The following is a 15,988-nucleotide window of genomic DNA, read 5'->3' as shown; positions in this document are numbered from 1 at the left end:
GACGAAATTGCCGTTTCATCTGTTTATCGACTTATTTATCAGATGTCCCTCCCACCCTTGTCTGTTTTGTTCATCATCCTTTGCTCACAAGTAGACACTCAACAGATATTTGAAGGAAGGAAAAGAATGTTTATTCAAGAGGGAATTGAGATGGTCCAGCGAACGCAGTTGATCCCCAAATCACACAGCCTTGTGTTACTCAGATAGCTGTTGTTTCTTGGAGCTTATCAACCTGGCTGATTAGAGAGCTAGAGGTTTGGAGGTTTGCAGGAGATTTTAATTTTCTCCTCTCTGATCAATGTATCCTTGAACCAGTCAACATGTGGACCCTTGGATCTGAGATAGTGGTTTTCCCAGCTTTAGTTAGGGCTGGAGATAGACAAACCTAAATGCCAACCCTATTATTTACAGCCTGTAAGTCCATCCATCGTCCATATACAGAAGCAGTTCACATATAGGCTACTACATATGCCGTTGGGATGAATTAACTAGAAATTCACTTTAAAACATTTCTACACTTATAGTATCCAAGTCCTCAAGTTCTTTCTCAGGCAACTACGTGCATATAGAAGAGGATCTGAGAAACTCAGTATTACTGGTTTGTCTTTTGCCTCAGGATCTAATACTATGCACAGCACCATTATTGATCTCATCTTTATTTTAAAAATATGATATTTTGTTCAACATGGACTTTTTGTATTAATTCTTCTTTTAAAAAAGTTACATGATTATTTACCTTGCTGAGTTTTTTGGCACCCCCTTAGCATTTTGTTCCCTAAATAAGGCAAGTGTCTCATTAGCCTCACCCACCTCACCCTAGTCCTAGTCTTGCTCCTAGCTCTGTATTAAGCACAAAGGGACCCCCAAAGGAGCATCATATATATTCTTCAACCCCCTAAAAGTCGAGAAGAGCCAATTTCCTGATAAATTCCACGCCTTTGGTGACATTTACATGGCACTTTAAGTTTTTTTAATTTCAAAGCCCTAATATAACATGTCCTTGGGGCTTCCCTGGTGGTGCAGTGGTTAAGAATCTGCCTGCCAATGCAGGAGACATGGGTTCCATCCCTGGTTCAGGAAGATCCCACATTCCATGGAACAACTAAGCCTGGGCGCTGTAATTACAGAGCCTGCAGTCTAGGGCCCTCAAGCCGCAACTACCGAGCCCATGTGCCACAACTACTGAAGCCTGTGCACCTAGAGCCGGTGCACTGCAATACGAGAAGCCACTGCAATGCGAACCCTAAGCACTGCAATGGAGAACAGCCCTCGCTTGCCCCAACTAGAGAAATCCCACTCGGAGCAACGAAGACCCAGTGCAGCCAATAAATAAATAAATAAATAAATAAATTTATTAAACAACAACAACAAAACATGTCCTTCACTTCATTTGGCCCTTGAATACCTTCTGGAGGAAGAACACATACTTTTTATTCCCATCTGTCAAGGGAGAGAGTTGAGAAAAGAGAAGTACCTTGTGCAAAGCCACATAGCTGAAAACGGGTAATCCTGCAAGTGGTTGTAGCACAGTGATTGTAGAACCAAGGCCATTGTGTCCCCAGTCTGGAAGCTACCCACTCCAGCCTTCCTTAATCCCTAATTTTGACCAGCTTTAGACTTTTTTTTCCTTTTGGGGGGGGGGGGCGGGGGCGGGGCTTAGTTCCCCACCCAGGGATTGAACCTGTGCCCTCAGCAGTAAGCGTGCGGAGTCGTAACCACTGGACCACCAGGGAACTCCCTAAACAATTTAAAATCTCAAAACTTGTCAAGCTTTTTTACGAGTTTTTGCCACATTAAAAAGGGAAAGATTTGCATTTCTAAGATCCGACACCAATTATAGGCATCTAACAAGGGAAGGAATCAAATTCCCCTGAGGGTCAGGGACAGAGTCCCCTTCACTCTGTCTGGGATGGAAGGACTTCAGCTACTGAAAAACAGCCTGGGGAATCTGGGTGTGCCCCCTGAATTGGCAACATAAACATGTATTTTACGTTTAACATTTTATCCTTGACAAGTTTTGCAACTGTTGCAGTCTGCTTGATGTTTTTCTTTACCACTAAAAAATTACAATTATTTAAGAGTTGTTATTTAACTTCCGAACCGAATCCTTCTCCCACTCCCCAGTCCCTCTGTGATGCTTTTTTCTTTCCACATTCAGAAAATTTCTGAAAACCAGAGGTCAATTAGATGGAGCCGGCAGCTTGCCAGGAGCCCTTGGCCAGCTTCAGGCACTGCCCACACAGCTCTGATTTTTAACTTGAGAAGAGAAAGATGTCCCAACAGATAGGGGCTTAGGCTGAGCCCTTTGGTGAGACACGAGGACGATGGTTAAACGCTCAGCCTTCCGAGCCAAGCCGGACTCCACTGAGTCAGGATCCGTTCTTGCTTCCTCCGGTGGAATTCGGTGTCTTCAGCCTGTTCCCGTCTGTGAGATGAGATAGTATCTGCCGCCTAAAAGCGACGTGACAATTACATGAGGATGTCTGTGAAAGCCACGGTAGCTGTGATTAATAACCCGAGAGGCATGGAACACCAGCTGGGATTTGGAAGGATTTGAAAAGCTCCACCCCCCCCGCCCCCCCAAAGTGGATACTTCCCCGCAGGGGTCATCGCACTAAGTCGCACGGGCTCAGCCCTCTGCATTTTGCAAAGTTCTCCCAGAAACTCTTATTTCGTGCCTCTCAGTAACCCTGGGAGGCCCGGCGAGGGTCCAAAGCATCGCTTACAGATTCGGGGACCCTCGCCCGAGTTTGCCCTGTTGCGGAAATCACTAGGTCGGAAGCCAACCTCTTGGGCTCGGATCTATTTCGGACCTTCTGGGAGGAAGAGGATTTCCTGTCCGGGACCAGCGGCCCTCAGGCTCCGGAGCGGGAAACTCCCGGGCGGCCGTGGTGGTAGGGGTAGCCCAACCTAGAGGCCGCACGCGAGGCCCCGCCCCCGACGCGAGCCCCGGATGAGGAAGTGGCGAGGACACCGAGACACGGCGGAGGCCCGGCCAGAGCGGCCCAGGGCGGGTGGGCGGGAAGGGGGCGGTGCCCCGGGGCGGAGCCACCGGAGCCGCGCGGGTTCTCAGGTGAGCGCTCCGTGGCCGGGGCGGGCCGGCCGGCGCCTTGGGCTCGGGCACGGGATCCGCGCGGTCTCTGTGGGCGTGGGCGGGGCGTCCGGAGGAGGCGCGCGGACCGCGGCCACGGTCCGGCCCTCGGAACCCCGGCCTCAAGCGGGAAGGGGCTCCGGAGCTGCGGGTGAGTGAAGCTGCCGGCCGGGGCCCGGGTTTGGGGATCAGGAGGGAGGGGGCCGGAGCCCAGGTTCGAATGCTGGCCCCACCCCCCCCACCCCGCTGTGTGACCTTAGGCAAGGCTCTGTCCGTCTCTGAGCCTCAGTGGCATCAGCTATGAAATGAGGGGGGTTGCGGACAGGAACCGCTGAGAGTTTGTGCAGATGGAGGTTTGGAGAACGAGCCTTCCTCTGTTTACATTCTCCTTGCCAGGATATCGATGGCGAAATGTGAACAGTGGGAGTGCCTCTGTGTCTCTGGGACCTTGGGCAGGCCCCTTGTGCCGGCCCTCACTTTCCTTACGTACAGAATGAGTGTGCCTAACCTCTTTTAAGATCTCTTTAATATTTGGGTGTTATTGGTTTATATAAGAGGCGAGGTAATGAGTGCCTCATTCACTCCAAGTTTTCCCTTTAGGCTGTGATAGTATATCTTCTGGGAGGTTGGACTAGACGCTGGCCCGAATTCTCTTTCGTTCCCATATTCATTGGTTCTGTTTGTTCTCCATCCCTCCTGGTAATTGGAGGAGTGATTTCATCCAAGGATTGGTGCCACCTCTCAGCTGAGCAACAGCAGTATTTTCACTGCCCTAAAATCAAAGAGCAGTTGCAAAGAAAAGTCTGACATTCCAGCCTTTTTGTTTGTGTTTCACTGGCAGGGAGGCAAGATGATTTCTCTCCCCCAGGCTTGGAACAGCTGAAGGAAACAACAGTACAAGATGAGAACAACAAAGGTCTACAAACTCGTCATCCACAAGAAGGGCTTTGGGGGCAGTGGTCAGTATTGATTGGTCTTTGGGGGTTGTGTAAGTTGGCTGAGGTTCTGATGTGTCCCATGCCTGGAAATTTACACGCTGACTCTTGACAGTGGAAGCTAGGCAGGTAGCTTACTGAGTGAAGCAGCAAGTGTGATACCATAGTGGGGGGAGTAGCAGGACCCGAGAGTACAGGCCCCTTCTAGAAGCATTAGCATTCTGCATTTTAAGGAACATTGTGAGTATTGCCAGTCTACTACTCTTCATATGTTTTGGGGGTTTTGTTTTTTTTAATTTGTTTCAAATTGATGTACAGTTGATTTACAGTGTTGTGTTTCAGGTACATAGCAAAGTGAGTCATATATGTGTGTGTGTGTGTATATATATATATATATGTTTTCAGATATTCTTTTCCACTACAGGTTACTACAGGATATTGAATATAGTTTCCTCTACTAGATCCTTGTTGATTTGTTTGTGTTTTTTATTACATATTTACTGAGTATGTTCTGTAAAATTCCAGTCTGCACTGGTTTGGCAGATAAGAGAAACTGGTGTTCGGTGAAAGAGAAGTAGTGGGTATGCATGAGACAGGTGTGATAACAACATGAACCTTTGCCTGGCTCTGAGGCACCATGAGGTGGGACAGCACACAGCATGCTGTCTTGCATTAAACCAGAATCTGGGCATCGGTTCTGCCTCTAACTTTCCCTGTGACCTTGGGCAAGCCCCTAGTTTACCTTAACTGCAAATTCCAGCTCTTTAGAATATTTTCGCCATTTCTCTTAGCACCTTGAGTCTATAAATCTGCAGAATAGGTAGGCACCTACTCAGATGATTTTTTTTTCTTTTGTAAAGGAATAAATTTCCCTTCTGCCCTAATAACCTCATTTGCTTCAGAAATTGAAATTAACAACACAGTGAGTGTTTTTAAAATTGTATTTTACTATGTATTTGCTCCTGTGTTTTATATCTATAAGCTTCCCAAATGCAAGGACTGCCAAAAAGGTAAAATAGTAGTTTCTATATCATAAGGTCCTGTGGGGATTAAGTAAAACTATGTATGTAAAGTATTCAGCAGAGTACCAGGCTCCTTCCAGCTGCTCAATAAATGTAGCCATTGTAATGACCAGGACAAGGATATACCAGGCATTGGTGTATTTAAAACATCATTTCTGCTAAAGCTATAGTCTGTTGTTAACACTGTACTTTGTATGCAGTTGAAGCTGCTAGGTTTGTGGAGCAGAATTGAACAGACAACAGAAATAACTTTTGACAGAGGAAAAGATGTAAGGATACAGTATATACAGTGTATATACAATGTACACGAGTCATCTTTTTCACGTATACAAGGCACAAGTAGCTCCGTGCTGTACCCAGTCTGCTACAGGAGTATTTAAAAAAGGGAAAAAAATCCAGCAACATTATTCAGCCATAAAAAAGAATGAAATACTGCCATTTGTAGCAACATGGATGCACCTAGAGAATATTATGCTTAGTGAAATGTCAGGCAGAGGAAGACAAATACTACACGATATCACTTATGTGTGGAATCTAAAAAATAATACAAATGAATGTATATGCAAAGCAGAAACAGACTCAGACATAGAAAACAAACTTGTGGTTACCAAAGGGGAGAGAGAGGTGGGGGAAGGACAAATTAGGGATATGGGATTAACAGATACAAACTAGCATATGTAAACTAGCTAGGCAACAAGGATATAGGGTATAGCACAGGGAATACACCTATTATCTTGTAATAACCTGTAATGGAATATATGCAGCAAAAAATACTGAATCACTATGCTGAACACCTGAAACCAACACAATATTGTAAATTAACTGTACTTCAATAAATAAATAAATATCAAATTTAAAAAATACATTCAACGAATATTTATTAGGTACATATCAATACCTGTACCAAACATAAAGATTTTGAATATGACAAAGTTCCCTTCTCCCGAAGGAGACAGACATGCAAAAAGGATGAGACAGACATGCAAAAAGGAAATGATAAAATGGAACAGGAAGGAATATGTGTTCAGGGAGCTCAATTCAGACTGTGGACGTTAGGGGAAGGCTTCATAGAGGATTTGGTATATGTCTGTTGATGGAAACAATACACACACACACACACACACACAAAAACAAAGAAAAAAAAAAGCAATTGTGGGACTATTCCAGTGCTTTGCTTTTCTAGGCTGAACTTTTGTTGAGTGTGATTGTATTTGACGTCGGGACATACTTATTTGTCATGGTTTTAGCATAATTGATGGCCATGTCTTTCCCTAAAAGGTAAAACAGAAAAAAAAAAAAAAAAGATCACCCTATCGTTACGATCCTGAGTTGGTTATATTTGAAAGGGTTCTCCCCCACCCCCAGTGGGGGGCAGGGGCAGATAAACATATGAAGTCACATCATCCCTATATTTTAAGGGTCTCATTGGACCCTAATGTGAACTGATATCTGAAGTTTTCCCCTGATCAGGCGCTGCTCTCTAAAGTCCAGGGCTTTTTATGTGGCTTGATTTTCATGATGTGTGGGAGGTGGTGGGTTTAGGAACCTTGGACTAGTAACCACTCCTGGTATACCATTACTAGCTCTCTACCCTTTGGCAAGTGGCTTTATCTCCTAGGTCATTTCTGTGCTTCTGTTAGATCCAAAGGTTTATTGCGAGGGTCACATTCAGACAGTATTTTGAGAAGTTCTTCAAACACGGTAAATAGAAGGCATTTTGCTGTATGTGGGACCCCAGCTGTTGTGTTCCTGGCATATGCCAGATACACGCTATTTGAGGGAGTCAAGGATTGCCCCAGAGGCCTAATTCCCAGAGAGGAAGCGTTGCTTTCTCTCTGGGAGCAGTGGGCTAGTAGGAAAAGCTCTGGCGATAAAGGTCCCCAAACACTGTTCCACTCAGCAACTCAGTAGCTCAGGATTCCTGTGCAAATCCTTCAGCCGAGCTAAATCTCAGTTTTAAATGGAACGTCATCTGTGAGATGGGGCTGTAATACCAAACGATGGGGTTGTAAGGACACAGCATGAGAACATGCACAGCAAACTGCTTCCATGTGAGTCATTTGCTGCCTGAGATTGCTGAATTATCTTTCAGATGATGAGCTAGTTGTGAACCCCAAAGTATTTCCTCACATCAGGCTTGGAGACATTGTGGAGATTGCTCACCCCAACGATGAGCACAGGTGAGCGTCTGACGAGCAGCAGGGAACTAACTGGGCCGCCGGCTCTTTCCAGGTGATATTTGGTCTAAAGGGCTTGCAGGGCAAGACAGCTCTTTGTCTTTGGACAAAAATGCTCCTGCCCTCCAGGGTTTGAGGAACCAATCATCTTTTTTTTTTTTTTAATATTTATTTATTTGGTTGCACCGGGTCTTCGTTGTGGCTCATGGGCTCCTTAGTTGTAGCTCGCCGGCTCCTCAGTTGCGGTACACAGGCTTCTTGGTTGTGGCGTGTGAACTCTTAGTCACGGCATGCATGTGGGATCTAGTTCCCTGACCAGGGATCGAACCCGGGCCCCCTGCATTGGGAGCTCAGAGTCCTACCCACAGTGCCACCAGGGAAGTCCCTCATCTTTTTAAAAAGTGGTCCATTCTTTGTGTTTTTGAAGCTGAGAGGACAACTCTGAACAATCCAGTAGCATTTCTCCATTTCCTTGAATACAAGTGCAGAGTTTGTTTTCTAAGGGAACATTCTCCCATGGTTGTGCTGCCTGTTAGAATATATCTGTGCCTTGTGGGTGGTGAGGAAAGCTGGCTAGTTACTGCTGATGACAGCCTTCTCTTTGTCGCTTTTCTTTCTTCCCAGCCCTCTGCTTTTGCAGGTCAAGTCACTTAAGGAGGATTTGCAGAAAGGTAAGAATGCCATCTCTCTTCTCTAAGATTTTTACACTTTACTGTTTCAGAAACTGTAAGAAACCTCTCTTCACAATGAGGACACAGTACTTCTTATCAAATTGTATTCCCATTAAAAAAAAATTGTCAGATATCAAACCTGCTAAGGAATCTCATATGTTAGCATTTCTTAAGGGCACTGAAAAAACAATGTTTAGAGTTAAGAGGAAGGTTAATCTGAATAGGTGAAGCTTTACATCTGACTCCAAAAAGATTGTTGGCAAAACATGCTTTCCTCAATATTATTTTTTTTTCACAAAACATTTGTTAAATGCCTACTTTGGGTTGCAGCAGGGAAGGAATATATATTGTCGATTACCTGCCACTTGTGCAAGGCATGGTAGTGGGAGCTGTTTGTCATCTCTCTATCTTGATTTTCCCACCAACTCTTGGGTGAGTGAGGAAACTTTGTCTCGGTGGGATGAGTGGGTTTGCTTGGAGTCAGTAAATGAAGGAGCCAGAGCAGTAAATTCTACTACTCATTCTGATTCCAGATCTTTCTTTTTTCCTCTAATGACTATACCATTGCTGATCAAGGAACTGAAACGTTAATTGATAGCAAATAAAGTAATTCCTTAAATGGCATTAAAAAAAAAAACAAAAACCTAATTTGCTCTAAAAGATTTTGGTGTCAACAACTTTTTTGTATTTTAACTTGATGAGAAAGCAGTCTGTAAAATCCAGATCCTGTGCGTCCTTCTTACTGTCACCTCTTCTCCTGCCACCTGCTAAGTTTCTGACTTACCAGACTTAAGGGCTCACTGAAAAGTTGATTTCTTCCTTAACTACCTCTGTTACTTTCGTTCCGAAAGAGAAAGGATCTCCTTCCTCTTTTGAATTTTCACAACCCTTCAAACTTTTTTATGTTGCTTCTTAAATTCTTTCTTTCCTCTCCACCCCCACCTGCACTCCCTGCCGTCTGTCTGTCTCTCTCTCTCTCTGTATTTCTGTCTGTCTCTCTCTCATTTTTTAATTGAACTCTGCTTTTCAGGTGAAGTAAGACCTGCTCCTAAAGGCAGAGAACATGTCTTGCCCTTGGCAAAGGATCAGTTGTGTTGTTTGTTGAATGTCTGAGTATTTATGGATGTATTTACATGGTTTTTCAGAATATGTTACATGATCCAAATTTCTAATCTGTTTCAGAAACTGTCAGTGTGGACCAGACTGTGACTCAAGTGTTCCGGCTAAGACCTTATCAAGATGTATATGTGAATGTCGTAGACCCTAAGGTGTGTCTTTGTTCTGGATTTGAGTGTCTTTTGGAGGAATGATTAACCCCCTTCCTCAAGATTAGGCCTCTAAGGAAATAGTGAGTTACTTAAGTATAGTGTTAAACTATTAAATATGTAGTCATATAGGTCATTTAGATTATAGGTAGAATATAGGTTGCATTTAAAGCCTTCCCCCTTTTTTAAAATCTTGTCCTAAAAAGATTCTGTATGTATATGTGTTTGTGAAGCTAAATGTAAAACTTTCTGTAAAAATACTAAAACTTTTTTACACATTCTCATTTTTCTTTGAGAAATGCTGCTATAAAATTCAGAGATAAAAATCATTGTCCAGAAGATATTACTCACATTAGCTAGGGAAATAAAGCCCACAGTTCAATGTCATGTGTGCCAGAATCACGACTAAAACACAGAACCACTACTCTGGTGCCCTTTGCACTTAACCATGATATAGCAGCCCAAGTATCTGTTGGAGACTTCCCTGTCCTCAGAAGCCTTCTTGGGCAGGAAAAAATTCTGTTTGCCAGGGTTCCACTACTGAATGGTCTTCTGGTAGTTGTCTTTTTGCCAAAAGGTTTCTGCACAGTGTTATCTTATGACTATAAAGTGTGGCACAGTAATGCAGAGACATTATTTGTTTATTCCTTTTAGGATGTGACCCTTGACCTAGTGGAATTAACCTTTAAGGATCAATATATTGGCCGTGGGGATATGTGGCGACTAAAGAAAAGTTTGGTAAGATGTAATTTTTTTAAAAAATGTCTGTTACTTTTTCCATTATGTAATAATCCCTGTCACCAGGGAGATTTAGATCTAGTAGGGAGAAGAGTATAAAATCATCTCTGATTCCAGCATCACAGGGAATTATTGTAAACACGTTGTATGTCTCCTTCCATTCTCTTTTCATGTTTTTTTTTTTTTAAGCTTTGCTTTTCTTGTTTGTTGTCACAGGGTGTTACTCTGCATTTTTGGTTTGAATGGGAAAGTGTCATATTATTTCACATTTGAATGGGACTTTAATTTTCAAGTTTTCACTCGATCTCTTTTGCTCCTTACATCTCCTCTTGTGGACAGGCATTTATTCCCCTGAATTTATAGATGCGAAAACAGATTGAGGAGTTAAGATGAGAAAGCTAGTAAGCGGTTGACAACTGGGGTGGAACCCAGATCTTGTTGCTTCCAGGTTAGACTGCGTTTTGCTTTACCCTCCTCCCATTTTCCTCGTTGATTTATTTTTAATTGACATTTCCACTGAACGTGTTCAGTTCATCAGAATTGTGAGCTGCTGCTGAAAATTCTCCTTTTGGACTTTTTGGCTGTTAAGCAACAACAAATCATAGGTAGAATGTTCACCACTATATGTTTTCAGAAAGAGATATCTTTGCTTATTTTTTATTTGGTGGGAGAGAGTTCCATTTTCTAAAATGAGAGGTAAACGTTCCATATATAAATGTAGGTTTGTATGCACGCGTACGTGAAGGTAAGTGTATTAGTGAAGGTGGCCACTTATTATCCGCCGGGTCTTTACTATTGTCTCTAGTTGCCAAACCCTTAGAAACCTACTGTTATACCTGCCTGGCAGGTTTTCCTATGGGATAAACCTATTACTCCCATGTTAATTGAACTTTGGCTTGTTAGAAGACATTAGAAAGCCAGGAGATGTTTTTTGTCACCTTTTATGGCTTTGATGTGTTGGTAAATCTCTCTCTCTCTCTCTCTCTCTCTCTCCCCTTAGGTCAGCACATGTGCCTACATCACTCAAAAGGTGGAATTTGCTGGCATCAGGTAGATACTGTGTCACTTCTGATTTGTCAGTTTGTCAATGGAAATAACATCTAGTTCAGTAACTGTGCTACATACAGCCTTCGAGACATGTGGATGTCCATATAATAGAATACGCAATAGCTTAAAATGTTAGATTGTTGTAGCTAAAACAAACCCAAAAACCCCCAAAATGCACTGTAGTAGTTTTAAGCTGTGTGGATGTTGCTGAAGCCACCTGGTGTTCTTAACAAAGGAGGTATCTACTCACAACTTTAGAACCAGAAAAAGCCTTAAAGGAATATATCCCATCAAACCTTTTTGTTTTACAGATTCAAAAAACAGGTTTGGAGACCTACACAATTGTTCCTGATTTGCTGCCTTTTTAACAATACCACACTGGTCTTGATTTATTAAAATTATTTCTGTATTTCAGTTTGTGAAGAAGAGAAAAAGGGAGGCTTTTTGAAACCTCCTTCAAATTCAAAAATCAAAATATCCACATAGTAAAGCCTCAAACAGTAACAGAAAGTGTATAATGAAATATAAATCCTTTTCCCTGGAGTAAGCTGTGTCTTTCTTAAAATTTACTGTATGTACTCAAGCATATTTACATCTGGGTGACTCACTTTTTTTTTTTTAAGCTCTTTATTGGAATATAATTGCTTTACACTCTTGTACCAGCTTATGAGGTACACCAAAGTGAATCAGCTGTATTTATACACATATCCTCATATCCCCTCCCTCCCACGACTCCCCCCCACCCTCCCCGTCCCGACCCTCTAAGGCATCACTCATCATCGAGTTGATCTCCCTTTGTCATACAGCAACTTCCCACTAGCTATCTATTTTACAGTTGGTAGTGTATATATGTCTATGCTACTCTCTCACTTCGTCCCAGCTCTCCCTTTGCCCCCCGCCCCGCCAACCCCATGTCCTCCAGTCCATTCTCTGCATCTGCATCCTTGTTCTTGTCCTGTGGGTGACTCACTTTTAATGTGAGAATGACCACTGGATTCTGGTGATGCAGCCTGGTCCCCTGTTGTGAAATTCCCCATCAACTTTTCACCATACGGTTTCATCTGTTGATGATCATTACAAAGTGATGATTTTCTAATTCGATCTCTCCTCTTACCTGTATTGGCCAGAATCCTTTGTAAAGAACTTTCACCAGCCATGAGGGCTGTTTGATTACTCTGACCTTTCTTTCCTGAAAAAAAGAAAGGGTAAAGAATTCATTTTTTCTTTTTAAAAGGGGGTGTTTTAAAAGTTGTAGGGTCAGAATTCTTTGAAAAAAATGTTAGCAACTTAAGTACAGTCCAACAAGTGACTAAGTCTCAAGCAGAACAAGAAATACAATCTATTTATGCCATCCAGTACAAGCTGGTCTCTCCCAGGCGATGGGCCTGGAGTCAGGAAAGCTGGATTCCATTCCTACAGCGCCAGTGGTTAGCAGGGTGAATTGGGGCAGGTCAGGGAGTCTCTCAGTCTGTTCATCTGCAAAATGAAATGGTTGGTTTAGGATCTTTTTCTGTAAAGGACTAGATAGTAAATATTTTAGACTTTGGGCCACATGGGTCTCAGGTCCCTGTTGTAAATTCTTTTTTTTTTTTATTAAACATTTAAAAATATAAAATCTATTCTTAGCTGCAGGCCATACAAAAAACAGAAGATGGACTGGATTTGGCCTACAGGCTACAGTTTGCAGAGCCCTGGTGTAGAAACCCCTCTCAGATTCCTTCCATAATTGAATTCCTTGTTTCTCCATGCAAGTGCCTTCATACACCCTGGTATAATGTCAGTTTGAGATTTTTCAAGATCTGTCCTAATATTTTGCTCATTCATGGTTAAACGTAAACCACAAAATCTTCTACTATTTTTCCAAGGAGAGTTATTTAGTCTTTCTACATTGAATCAAAAGTCACTTTCTTTTCCAAATTGGGGTGGGGGGTGGGGGGAAGGTGTTCTGGGCCTCATTTGAGAAAATAAAATAAAATCATAATAAATTAGCAGAGAATTTCTCTGTAATTTAGCCTTTTAATCTGGTAATTTAGTCAACGGTTAAGGACATAGACAGTTTCATTACCTTGAGACCTCAACTTTGAAATGTTATTTTTCCTTAAAGGTAAACATTTTGATTTCCTCTGAGTAGATTCACAATGTATTCTTTAAAATTAAAAAAAAAAAAAACCCTCTAAAATCAGTATTTTAAAAAATTAAAGAAAAATTTTAAAGAAAAATATTGCACTAACATCCATCTGCTAACAATTAGCATTTTGCTTTTTTAAAATATTGACCTTAGATGAAATAAGTCAAAGACAAATACTATATGCTATCACTTATATGTGGAACCTAAAAAATACAACAAGTTAGTGAACATAACAAAGAGGAAGCAGACTCACCGATCTGGAGAACAAACGGGTGGTTACCAGTCGGGAGAGGGAAGTGGGGAGGCACAACGTAGGGGTACGGGAGTGGGAGGTGCAAACTATTAGGTATAAAATAAGCTACGAGGCTACATTATATGATACAACATGGGAAATAGAGCCAGTGTCTTATAATAACTGTAAATGGATATAACCTTTAAAAATTGTGACTCACTATACTATATACCTATAACTTATATAATACTGTACAGCAACTGTATTTCAATTAAAAAGTAATAAATATTTTTTAAAAATTGAATTTAGAAACCCAGTCGATTTGATCTCATTGTGAAGAGATCCCATTTTCCCAGATATAGTTTTGGGACTGCTGACTATCTTTTTTTTTTTTGACTTAATTTTTTTGTTTTTGTTTTTTCTAACTCACACTCCAGAGGGAGCAACACTGAATAATTTCTGGCCCTGATTTCTCAGCTGTCCCAGGGCAGACAGATCTGTGTGAGAGTCCCACCTAAAGCCCATCGGAACATCCCGTTTGGGTGTTTTCCTGCTAGATCTGCCCCACTTCAGAGGATCTTCTGGGATCTTCTCTGACTTGAGCGCTGAGTCTCTGGTGGCCAGTCTCAACACACCTGTCCTGATTGTAGAATTAATACTGTCGAATACCACGTGTTCTGCACATGCTAGGTATCAGGCACATGCTAAGTATTTTTATATACAAGGCTTGGTCATTGTAGACAATTTGAAAACTAGTATAAAGAAGCAGGCAGAAAAGACATAATATTATATTACTTAATATTGACATGAAAATTTTTTAGCAGAATGTCCTCCATTGAGTAGGGACCCTGTCCCTTCATGCCCCTTGACTTCTTGTCTTCTAATCTGATATTGAGATGGATCTTGTTTCTGTTGAAACTCTTTATCTCAAAGCTGGGGTTAGCACATTTGTTCATCAGTGCTTCTTAACTGTTTTTATGGTGAGTGCCCTTTTGAGATTTGCCAAAAAGTACAATTCTGTGCTCAGGAAAGTTTGCATCATTTCAGAGCTTTCATGGGTTCCCTGAAGCCCTTCCTTAGACCCATATGTTGTCTTCGGACCCCCAAATTAAGAGCTCCTGTTGTGCAGGTTCACTGTACTCTGAGAATTCTTTATGTTGTGTAATCTGTTGGTGGCACTCTGGAAATCTAACTGGCCAGGTCATTTGGGTATAAATGATAGAAAGAGACACCTGAAGGCACCCCTGTTTGTTCTTGGTTTATGTAGGACTCGTAATAACAGGTATACGTCTCCTTTCAGGGCGCAGGCCGGGGAGCTGTGGGTCAAGAATGAGAAGGTCATGTGTGGTTATATCAGCGAAGATACCAGGGTAAGGGTGATGAAGTGCTTTTTTGATTCCGTTTTCCCGTGCTATTATGTCTGTAAGTCGTGAAATCAAAAATAAAACAGGAACCAGCAAAAACTTGGTCTCATGATCAAGCTCGTGACCAAGCTGCTATCAGCCCAGCCAGATAATATTGTAATATAGTCAAGGACTCCTGAAATTCTAGTGTTTGACAGTTGGATCTCTCTGGCTTGGGGGTGATCTTCGTTTTCTTCTGTTTCATATCAGACGTAGAGATGGAACATCTAGCTTGCAGGCTTCTATGGCCACGAATGTGTAGCAAAAGTTAAACTCAGTAGAAGATTGCATTGGTAAATGTGAAGGAAGACCTTTGCCAAGGAATCTCCTCCTGTGACTCTCTACTCCAGTTGGAAAAATCCAAACTGCACAGCTGTGAACGTTACCCACGCTGGTGAAAGCACCTGTCTGCCGTGCTCCCATCCCCCAGCCTCCCTTGAGAGCAGTGGTTCTCAACCTGGAGTGATCATGCCTCCCCAGGGGTCTTTGGGCAAAGTCTGGAGACATCTTTGGTTGTCACACCTGGGGTTGCGTGGAGGATGGTGTTGGGGAAGAGTGGAAGCAGAGAGAGGAGTTAGGAAGTTAGAAGGCGGTGGCGTGGACAGGCTGGGCCCTGGAGCAGTGGAGAGATGGGGGCAGATGGGTGAAACGTTCTGGGGTCGAGTCCACAGACCTTGCTGATGGGTTGGTGAGAGGAGTGAAGGAAGGAAGAGTTGCGCTGCGGAATGGAGAGGTGCTGGTGTCATTTGTGATACGGAGGAGGCCGGGGAGGCGTCATTCAGGGGAACAGAAATCAGGGGAGGCAGTTGAGTCTGGAACTAATCTGTCACTTCTCCCATGTAGCCCCCCACCCCATCCAGCCACGGGAACCGCTCACCATCCCTCCAACACGCCATCCCTCCAACACGCCGTGCTCATCTCCGTGTCTTTGCGTGTGCTGCCCTCTCCCGCCTGAGGTGCTTGCTCCTCCCCTTCCCCCTTTCGCAAGCCCCTCATCCATCCCTCAGCACTAGTCTCAGGCTTCCCTGCTCCTGGAAAGCCTGCCTGGATCCACTGGGCTGGAAGTGCCCTCGTGGCACCCTGGCCACGTGCCTGCGTCAGCGCCTGTCATTCCGTGGTGGATGCGTTGCTTGCCTGCCTTGCCACCAGACTGCAAGCACTCTGAGGGCAAGGACTGTATCTTTTACCTTTTTATCCCGAAGTTGTCTGGCATGGCTCCTGGCACTTAATGTGCCAAGGCTCTGTTACTGGAGATAATATTTATAATCAGTTCAGTTAC

At 43.0% G+C, this 15,988-nt stretch overlaps 1 protein-coding gene across 14 annotated transcripts in view; it reads left to right on the top strand.

Moving 5' to 3' along the window:
• The first annotated feature begins 3,047 nt into the window (after positions 1 to 3,047).
• Positions 3,048 to 15,988, top strand: part of DEPDC5 (DEP domain containing 5, GATOR1 subcomplex subunit) — a 98,244-nt gene continuing 85,303 nt past the window's right edge. For 11 of the 14 annotated variants that reach the window (XR_009055059.1, XR_009055058.1, XR_009055056.1 and 8 more), the window contains exons 1-8: positions 3,057 to 3,242; positions 3,933 to 4,050; positions 7,141 to 7,228; positions 7,850 to 7,896; positions 9,079 to 9,164; positions 9,816 to 9,899; positions 10,900 to 10,949; positions 14,607 to 14,676. Coding sequence is in view for 9 of the 14 variants with exons in the window: in XM_057744921.1 (XP_057600904.1) it covers positions 3,993 to 4,050; positions 7,141 to 7,228; positions 7,850 to 7,896; positions 9,079 to 9,164; positions 9,816 to 9,899; positions 10,900 to 10,949; positions 14,607 to 14,676 (483 nt within the window). In the remaining 5 variants the exon portion in view is untranslated. Of the gene's footprint in view, positions 3,243 to 3,932; positions 4,051 to 7,140; positions 7,229 to 7,849; positions 7,897 to 9,078; positions 9,165 to 9,815; positions 9,900 to 10,899; positions 10,950 to 13,765; positions 13,905 to 14,606; positions 14,677 to 15,988 lie in introns of those variants that run through there. The other 3 variants (XM_057744916.1, XM_057744917.1, XM_057744923.1) reach the window with 3 other exon arrangements.

Source organism: Hippopotamus amphibius, chromosome 8 (genome assembly GCF_030028045.1).
Source record: "Hippopotamus amphibius kiboko isolate mHipAmp2 chromosome 8, mHipAmp2.hap2, whole genome shotgun sequence".
Taxonomy (NCBI): Eukaryota; Metazoa; Chordata; class Mammalia; order Artiodactyla; family Hippopotamidae; genus Hippopotamus; species Hippopotamus amphibius.
Note: the sequence above shows the minus strand (reverse complement) of the source record. Positions and strands in the feature narration are given on the sequence as shown.